Source organism: Carlito syrichta, unplaced genomic scaffold, assembly GCF_000164805.1.
Source record: "Carlito syrichta isolate Samal-C Ts95f unplaced genomic scaffold, Tarsius_syrichta-2.0.1 Scaffold303895, whole genome shotgun sequence".
NCBI lineage: Eukaryota > Metazoa > Chordata > Mammalia > Primates > Tarsiidae > Carlito > Carlito syrichta.
This window is the reverse complement of record NW_007247991.1, coordinates 138,100-147,874: the sequence shown is the minus strand read 5'-3', so window position 1 is coordinate 147,874 and position 9,775 is coordinate 138,100. Positions and strand designations below refer to the sequence as shown.

The 9,775-nt window shown below is 52.0% G+C and overlaps 1 protein-coding gene across 1 annotated transcript in view; it reads right to left on the bottom strand.

Annotated features, from left to right (window-relative positions):
* The window catches only part of LOC103261617 (ficolin-1), a 13,890-nt gene that overhangs the window by 3,466 nt on the left and 649 nt on the right, over positions 1–9,775 (bottom strand). The window contains exons 2-7 of the mRNA XM_008059210.1: positions 6,975–7,088; positions 4,302–4,355; positions 3,411–3,446; positions 1,717–1,749; positions 1,136–1,263; positions 610–739 (exon numbers count right to left, since the gene is read on the bottom strand). Coding sequence (XP_008057401.1) covers positions 610–739; positions 1,136–1,263; positions 1,717–1,749; positions 3,411–3,446; positions 4,302–4,355; positions 6,975–7,088 — 495 coding nt within the window. The remainder of the gene's footprint in view (positions 1–609; positions 740–1,135; positions 1,264–1,716; positions 1,750–3,410; positions 3,447–4,301; positions 4,356–6,974; positions 7,089–9,775) is intronic.

Genomic DNA, 9,775 nt, shown 5'->3' with positions numbered 1-9,775 from the left:
AGGTTTAATGAGGTCCCACTTGTCTATCTTATCTCTTATGGCCTGTGCATTTAGGGTTTTGTGAATGTAATTTCTTTTGTAAGAATTTCGGGCACATGAGGGCTTACCCTCAATCATGCCATGGGGTAGTGGTCGGATAGGAATTGTGCTGTTTGCCTCAGAAGCAGCCTTGAAGCTAACACCCTCCACCAGAGCATTGGGGTGGAGGACCCCTCACTCACGGGGAGTGTGGGTGGGTCAGGCCTGCCCAGGCTTGAGATGGAAGAGGCCAGGGAAGGATTTCCATGGGACTCAGGTGCCAGCTTCAAAGACAGTGCAACTTTCGGAGGGGGAACATGTTACCCCAACCCATGGCATCACTCTTGCTTCCCACTCCCCCGTTCTGAGATGCTAAGTCCGGAAGGGTCTTCCCCCAGAGCCCTGACACACCGGGGTCCTGGTACTCTGAGAGCCTGCAGCAAAGGACACACGCCCAGGGTGTCCCACATGACCCTGCATGTCGGAGTCTCACCCCTGGGCCCAGAGGACCGGTCTTGTGTTCCCAACTGCCCAGGTATAGGGCAGAGCGACTCCATTTGGCCCCAGCCCCAGCCCTGGTGCTGGTCTTACCCTGGAAGGTCAGGGCATGGATATTGTCGTTCCCCAGCCAGAACTCGCCCAGCTGACTGCCGAAGCCCCGCTTGTACATGGCCCAGTCTCGGTAGAAGTCCACGGAGCCGTCTGCCCTTCTCTGGAACACCTATGGGGGACGGGGGCAGAGACAGAGGTGGGGATCCCGGCTGTCATGCCTCAGCATGGGGGACCTGACCTCCCCCGCTCACAGCCAGTGCTGCAAGTGGCCTGCCTGGCCCTGTCCCAGAGGCCAGGTGATAGAAGAGGACATGGAGAAGAATCAGAGAGGGCAGGCAATCAGCCTTAAGCCACATGGCAGGAGCAGGGGGTCCCTCCCAGCTTGGTCCTACGGGTCCACCTCTTCCATCATTTCTCACTGTCCTCACCCTCGGGGAATGGAAGAATCACTCTAGAGGTAGAGAGAAATATACAGTCCCACAGAGTGTTCTCCTGCCAAGGAGAGGCCAGGCCTCTGGGACCCCAGAGTGGCCACCTCTGCCCGGAGACACTCAGCCTTACTCACAGTCCACCCGCCTCCGTCTGTGTCCATGTCACAGAGCACGGTCAGGGGCCGGCAGTCAGGCAGGTAGATGGTATACCAGCCACTCAAGGAGTTCCCCAAGTTGAGAAAGTCCTTACAGGTCCGCGGGCCTGGGGAGGAAACCCGCGAACAGATGCAGGATGGGGGGTCCTGAGTAGGGGCGGGGGCAGGAGAGGGGAGCCCCAGGAGGGAGGCCACTGGAGAGAGGTAGGCACGGTGGGTGTCTGCATGGCAAAAGAGGGCTCCGAGGCCCCGACAGAGACACAGCCCCCAGGGTACCCAGCTCTGGTGGCCAAGCCCAGTCAGTACCACCTCCCACCTCCCAGCCTCCCCACCTTGGTCTCCCAGGCACCTGGCCTTTGGGCTCAGTTTGAAGACCCCTCTACCAAAGTTGTCATGGAGTGTACTAGCTGTTCAGGCCATAGCTGCCCATTGCTTGCGTAATGGAGGGAGGACAGTGTGTACAGAGAGTGCTGTCCTTTGATTCTGCAGCAGGAGGGCGTGAAGCTGGCCCTGGGGAGGGGCCCGAGCTCAGGCGCCTGTGTCCAGGCCTGATCAGTCACCTGTAGCACAAGACTGAGCCTGCCCCGTGTCCCCTGTGTGAGAGAGAGGAGACACCGTCATTAGTTTAAACCCGAGCCTTTGTCCCATCCACCCTAAGTGCTCCCTGAACACAGAATACAGGGGGCAGCCAAAAAAGTCCAGAACTTTTAAAAACGGTATTTATTCCTACATGTTGAAACTTCAGTCACCTTCAAAGTGCTCTCTGTTGGATGCAATACGCCTGCTGAGACTTTTTGTCCACTGCTCAAACAGTTTTTGAACCCATCAGTTGTGTTGCCTTTTAGTGCTTCTGCTGTTTTTTGTTTCACCTCTTCCACATCAGCCAAATGTTTCCCTTTGAAGACTTTTTTCATCCAGGGAAACAAACAAACCAAAGTCTCTCAGGGTGAGATCTGATGACAGGGAGACTGGGGCACGGGGGTCATGCCCTTTTTGGCCAAAAACTGCTGAACGCTCCTCGTGGAGTGGGCAGGTGTACTCATAAATCTCCATCATGAAACAGGCAAATGCACTGAAAGAATCTCCAGAAAAGATGCACTGAAGCTGAACACAGCCTCATTATGCCTGGCCAATTGTGTGATTTTTTTTAATAACATGACCGGGTCCACCGATGCCGATGAGTTCCTAGAACAACTCCCTCGCGGGAGAAATCTGTACAAGGAGCCCGCCCTCTAAAAGATAATTCCGGGTTTTGGGGGTTCTTCCTTCATAGAAAAAAGAACACAGCAGTCACCCCAGGACGCACAGGGTCCAGCCAGGTCTGATGGAGGGTGGCTACACTCTGCCTCCCGGAGGAGCACGGGCCATACCTTTGATGTCACCCCCACCGTGTCTGGTTTTCCTCTGTGAGCACTGACAGTCATGCCGTGTTAACTGGACCCGTGCCTGGGGCCTCCAGGTACTAATTATGGCCAAGAGTCGACTCTTCCAATTCCGTCAGAATCATGCCAAGCTCATCCCAGCCTCTTCCTTACAGCTTGCTTGTGGTGGTACACGTGTTGGTGGCATCTGGTATTTGGGTCCCTGCCCCAGTCTTGCAATTTTTATTTTTAGAGCATGTCACTGGGTCTTAGAGTTTTGTACATATTTTGCTTTATTTTTTTTCAGTCAGGGTCTCTCTCTGTCACCAAGGCTGGAGTGCAGTGACACAATCATGGCTCACCATAGCCTCGACTTCCTGGGCTGAGGCGATCCTCCTGCCTCAGCCTCCTGAGTGCATGCCATTACGCCTGGTCAATTGTTTGATTTTTTTTAATAAAAATGAGGTCTCACTATGTTGCTTGGGCTGCTATTGAACGCTTGGGCTCAAGCAAACCTCCCAACTTGGCCTCCCAAAGTGCTGGGATTGCGGGCGTGAGCCGCTGTGCCATATTTTTTATTTTATAATTTATTTGACTAAATGAGCTTAAATTAGACAAAAAATTAAATATTGCTGTGTCCACATTTATGCAGTCACAGGGTCTTGCTGATCAGGTGGGCTGACCACTGACACATGCTGAGGGTTGAGACCCACAGACTCTGAAGACAAAACATGTCGGGTGGGTCCTTCCACCCTTCCCTGCCCACAGCCTGGATGGGCAGAGACTTGGGTCTGAGGCCTTCCCTGAGGGGGAGGGGTGGACAGACAGAGATCTCTGAGGACCCCTCCCCTGAAGAGACACCCACCCCTCTCAAGGGCCAGGGGATGGCTCACCTTTCTCTCCACGTGCTCCCGTCTCTCCTCGGGCTCCTAGAGAGAGGCAGGAGCATGAAATGCTGACAGTCAGAACAGCTGGTCACCTGGGAGACTGGCCCATCTGTGTGGGATCCCACTCAAGGGCAGCACTTCTGGGAGGTTAAGTAGGAGGCAGTGACCACCAGGGTTGAATCCTAGCCTGATGGTCTCCAAAGGTTTGTTGTTGTTGTTTCCAATTTATTATTATTATTATTTTTTGAGTTGGAGTCTCACTCTGTCGCCCAGACTGGAGTGCAGTGGCCGCTCCTGGTCACCGCAGTCTCGACCTGCTGGACTCTGGCGATCCTTCCGCCTCAGCCTTCCAAGTAGCCGGAATTACAGGCATGCGCTACCACGCCCAGCTGATTTTTTGATTTATTGTAGAGATGAGGTCTCGCTGCCCAGGCGGGTCTCGAACCCACGGGCTCAGGCAATCCACTCACCTCAGCCTCCCAAAGGCGCGGGATTACAGGCTGAGCCACCGAGTCCGGCCCAATTTATTATTATTAAAACAACATTTTTAATAACAATAGAGATGGGATCTCACTATGTTGCCCAGGCTGTTCTCATACTCCTGGGCTCAAGCAATCCTTCCACCTCAATTTCTGGGATTACAGATGTGGGCCACCATGTGTCACTTTCCTAAGGTTTAAAGTACCTGGCTCTTGATGGTGGGGAAGGAGAAGCTGAGGCCTGGGATATGACAGGGCCTGTCTCTATCTGTCTCTCTCCTCTCTCTCTTTGTCTCTCTCTCTCTCCACCTCCCCCTTTCTGTCTCTCCTCTATTTCTCTCTCTGTCTCTTCCTCCGTTCTTAACAGACAGACCTGAGGGTCCTGCTCAGGGCCTCTTCTCTCTCTTCCCATCATTACCTTTGGGCCCAGGTGGTCCTGCCTTCCCAGGGGCTCCAGGAAGCCCTCGTTCTCCTGCAAATGCCAAAGAAGCGTCATTAGAAAAAGGCGAACTCACAATTCCACTTACAAATCTTTGCCCTGAGCCGAACGCGGTGGCTCACCCCTGTCATCCCAGTACTTTGGGAGCCCGAGGCAAGAGGATTGCTTGAGCCAAGGATTTCGAGACCAGCCTAGGCAACCTAGCAAGATCTCATCTCTATTAAAAAAAAAAAATTAACTGGACATGGTAGTGCATGCATGCTTGTAGTCCCAGCTACTCTGAAGCCTGAGGCGGAAGGATTGCCTGAGCTCAGGAGATTGAGGCTGCAGTGAGCCGTGATTTCACCGTGCACTCCAGCCTGGATGACAGGGTAAGACACCGACTCAAAAAAAAACAACAAAAAAAACCAACTTTGCCTCAATCAGTAACGTCCTGCCCTGTTCCCCCACCCCCGTTCTGGTCCCAGTGATCCTCAGACCTGCTGACCCTGGATGGGTCAGCCTGGGGGAGGGGACCACAGAGGGAGGGGCCTGCACCCCGAGCTGGGACTTCAGGGCAGGGTGCCCCTGTTCCTTTGGGAGCAACCTGGGTTTCACCGGCTGTCGACCACAAACCCAGGCCCAGGTCACCCTAGTTAGGGACCCAGTCAGAGAACTTTGTCCTGCCAGGTCCCCGCATGGAAAGGGTGAGCCCCTTGTGCAGTGGGTGCCCAAGTTTCTGGGGACTCACACAGCCCCACACGTGAGTCTGACCGCAGAGGGGACACCAGGAGTCCTCCAGGCCAGTATCTTCAGCTTCAGCAGGCAACTGAGGACTGCCTGCCACTCTGGTTTCGTCCATCTCTGGGGCCTGAGTCCAGAGCTGAGCCTTCTCCAGACGCCCTCTGAGAGAGGCAGCACTGCTCCTTCGCCATTCCCCTGGGTGGGGGGTCGGTACCTGAGGGCTGGTTTTTGTTCTGGGCAGATTAGCCATGCCCCTGGGAGAAGCCTAGCTGATTGGCCATGACCCTGAGAAAAGCCTATCAGGTTAGCCACGCTCCCAGGGAGAAGCCTAGCAATTAGCCTAGCAATTAGCCACGCCCCCAGGAGAAGCCTGGTCCAAGGGGCCTCATGTCCTCCTGCCAGGGAAGGAGCCTCTTCCCCGGTGTTCCCCCACCAGGGCACTGAAGGGCAGAAATCCTGCTTTTGGGTCCATCATGCTGAGTGGACACAGAGGACCTGACCAGAGCATCCCACGTGGACCTTGGACCAAGACACAGTGGAGTACGTGGGAGTCACAGAGACGTTCCAGCTTGTCCTATCTACCTGGAAGCACCACCTTGAATTCCTCCAGGAATGGGAAGCTCTCCCTCTAAGGCAGCTCCCTTTTTGAGCTTTTAGTACACACTTGCTTCATACGAGGCTTAGGGGAACTTAAAACCACCCAACTCAGGCCCCTGCATGAACTCTCATGTTGACAGGAGAGGTGCTATGTATGTACCCTGGAGGACCACTCACAGAGCTCAGATTTTGGCTCAGAGCCCAGGGCTCAGGGGTGCTGGCTGTACTCTGAAACACTCCTGGGTTCAGTCCCAGCTCCTCTCCTCACTGGTGTGCGAACTCAGAAAGTTTCAGACCCCTTTGAGCCTCAGTTTCCCCATGTGAGATAGGCATAGAAGAAAGTGGTGGCCCCAGTTTTCAGGTGAGAAGATGGAGGTTCCTGGAAAGAAGTCCTGTCAATGGCCAAGTCAAGCTGGTGGGTCAAGGGCTAGAAAACAGCTCTAGGGAAGCATCCCATCCCCAAATGGGAGCTCAGAAACACTTCAGAGAGAAGCTGTCTCCATCTTTAGGACCCCAATTGGACCGTGGGTGTCATCTCTGAGTAAGGGCCGGGGACTAAGTCTGACCTTTTTATCTCTTATCCAAACTCCTAACTAAGAGGCTCGGAGAGTCACACCTGATACAGACTCACCAAACAGGGCATTATTACCCTAAAGTCTGTTTTCCAACTTGACTCTGGTATAACATCACACAACAAATAAAGAAGAAAATCAAAGTATTTTATGGTTCTGCAGAGCCATCCCTTGGGGACTCCCAGACTCCAGAAAGCTTTTCAAGACCCTTACCTGTCCTCCCTGAAGTCTGCCACATATAGGACTTCATCTAAGCATCAACAGACCCGGAGTTTTCCATTTCCTTATCTCAACAAAACAGCTCCTCTCCTATCTTCCTTAGATTTAGGAGCTCCAAACCACTCATCAAGAAATCTTTGAATCTACTTGTGACCTGAAAACCTTCCGCCCCTACCCTTGGAAATGTCCTTCCTTCCTGAGCCAAACCAATGAAAAGCTCACGTGTATTGATTGATGGTTTCTTGTAATTTCTGCCTTCCTAAAGTGTATATAACCAAGCCACCCTTCCGCCATGGTGGGCACACATTCTCAGGACCTCCTGGGGATGGGAGTTCCCAGGGCTTCAGTCCTCGAGTTTGGGTCAGAATAAACCATCTCAAAATATTTTACAGAGTTTGGCATCTTTTCATCAACAAGACCAAGACTAAAGTTGCCAACCACGATAGGGATGTTGACCAATTTGGCCTCTAGTTTCAGAAAAGCAAGAGCAACTACTGTCCCAATCCCGAAATTTCTGTCCTCCTCCCACCCCATCACATACCTCTCTCTCCATTGGCGCCTGCGTCTCCCCTGGGTCCTGGGTTCCCCGGCAACCCCGGGCAGCCTCGGAGAATGGTGAGCTTGTCGGTGCCCTCCAGACCCACCACCTTCACCTCTGCAGGAAACACAAGTGGCAGTCAGTGCCTGGTCTGAGGGTCGCTGGAATTAAATTTTTCCGCTCTGGTGGGGACTGTCCTCACCCGTGGAGCACAGGTAGGGAGGGGAGAGGGGATGGGGCAGAGCCCAGGCCTTGGAGGCCACCCTGCCTGAGGGGGAGTCCCACCTCCTCAGTGCTGTGTGCCCTGGGGCAAGTCGCTGAATCCCTCTGAGCCTCTGTCTTCGGGGCTACCAGGCAGGGATAGTAATAGGGTCGTGGCAAGGATTAGATCGGAGAAAGCAAATTTTAAAAATCTTAGTGTACTTTGTGGCACTTAGAGCTTACAAGCAGTGACTACTTTCAGTAAGTCATGACAATAAATACCTTAGGACACCTGGGAGATTGAGGTAGCCTTGGCATTTTCACTCCCAGACCTCAGGAAGTGATTCTGGAATTCCTGGCCTGGGAGGTGGTTTCTGAGTCCCCTGGATAGAGGGATGTGTTGACTCCCAGGACATAGCAAGTGACGGCCCAACTGGAGCCAAGCGGAAACTGTTTACTTCTTTGGGAAAAAACTTGTAATTTTGTTGATTGTCAAATTAATACATCTGCTACAGGGCATCCTGGGAAATATGGAATTAGGCCGTGCTCTCGTCAGTAGTCTCAGGCAGCTGCCATTTTGGGGAATATTTTCTTTCTGTGTTTCCAGTTCTTTTTCCACTAGAGCAGGCTGTAATTTTCTATTTCTGTTTCCTCCATAAATATGTTATCAACTGGGGACGCCGGGATGTCCTTAGAGTAATCTCTCGCTGAGCATCACAGAACCACCTGCTCCACGTGGGGCTGTCTGGGGAGGGGACATCTCACCGCCTTCCAAATCCTAGCCCATGTCCACTGAATTAGATTCTCTGGGGTAAGAGTGAGTTCACCTATATAAAGTTACTATCAGAGGCCAGGCATGGTGGCTCATGCCTATAATCCTAGCACTTTGGGAGGCCGAGGCAGGGGGATTGCTTGAGTCCAGGAGTTTGAGATCAGCCTGGACAACATAGGAAGACCTTGTCTCTATAAAAAAAAAAATGCTAAACATTAGCTGGGTTTGCTGGTTCACTCCCGTAGTCCCAGCTACTTGGGAGGCTGAGGCAGGAGGAATCACCTGAGGCTATGGTAGCCATAATTGTGCCACTGGACTCCAGTCTGGGTGACAGAGTGAGACCTCGACTCAAATAATAATAATAATAATAATAATAATAATAAAGTTAATATCTGGCCACAGAGTAAAAACTGTGGAAGAGACCTGAGCCCTGAAAAGCTGCAGCTGCAGTTAGAACTGAACAAATCTGTTGTTTCTAGGTTTGCTTTTACTCCAACAGAGGACCATTGATTATCTTCCTGTTCTGACCCCTGGGGAGGGGGAAACTGTCCTGAAAGACTGATCAATATATTCCTTCTTAAACAATGGGCCTAAGACTGGTAGCTACAAACACAGAGGATGAGGGGCTCTAACCTCTAGGGATTCACCTCTCCCACACCTTCCTCTTCAACTTCCCCTATGATGACCCACAGCCCAGGGGCCAACAGCTATGGTCAAGGAACTTGCTTTTTGGTAGCATCTATTGTAAAACCTCAGAATGGCATTTGAGATATTTTTCAGACTTCATACTCTGACAGACCTGAGGCCCCACCCAGGCCCAGAACACACACCGGTGGAAGCTGTTTCCACTGGTCCTGTGAGGCTCCCTCTCAGAAATTGTCTCTGTGACATGAAGGCAATGTGCATACCCCCTACGACATCATCACCCTATCATCAGTCCCTAGCCCCCACACGTCTACTAAATTCCCTTTAAAAACCCTAGCATCTGGCCAGGTGCGGTGGCTCACGTCTGTAATCTCAGCACTTTGGGAGGTCTAGGTAGGAAGATTGCTTGAGCCCAAGAGTTCAACATCAGCCTGAACAACACAGAAAGACCTTGTCTCTGAAAAAAAATTTTTTTTTAATTATCCAGGCGTGGTGGTGCCTTCCTGTAGTCCCAGCTACTTGGGCTGAGGCAGAAGGATTGCCTGAGCCCAGGAGGTAGAGGCTATGGTGAAACTTGATGATGCCATTGCACTCCAGCCTGGGTGATAGAGTGAGACCGTGAGTCAAAATACATACATAAATACATGCATATATAAAAGAATCCTAGCCTGTGAGTTCTTGGGGAGGTGGGTTTGAGAAGTATCTCCCACCCTTCTTGCCTGGCTGTTTAATGATATTAAACTCTTTCTCCACTGTGATGGCTGTGTCAGTCTTGGGTTTTTCTGGGCAGTGGGCATAAAAACCCAGTCCGGCTGTGACAAGGGCCAGATTCTGCATTTTTAACAAACCCCCAAGTTGGTGCAGCAGACACTGTATTCAAGAATCTTAGACTGCCTCTCCAGTAAACCCAGAGAAAGACAGGAAATGCCAACAATATTTTATTCCAACACAGTGAAACCTCATCCCTAAAAATAATTTTTAAAAATTAGCTGGGTATGATGGAGTGTGCCTGTGGTCCCTGCTACTCAGGAGGCTGAGACAGGAGGCTGAGATTGGAGGATCGCTAGAGCCCAGAAGGTCAAGCCTACGGTGAGCCATTATCATGTCATTGCACTCCAGTCTGGGTAACAGAGTGAGACCCTGCCTTTGGAAGGAAGGAAGGAAGGAAGGAAGGGAGGGAGGGAGG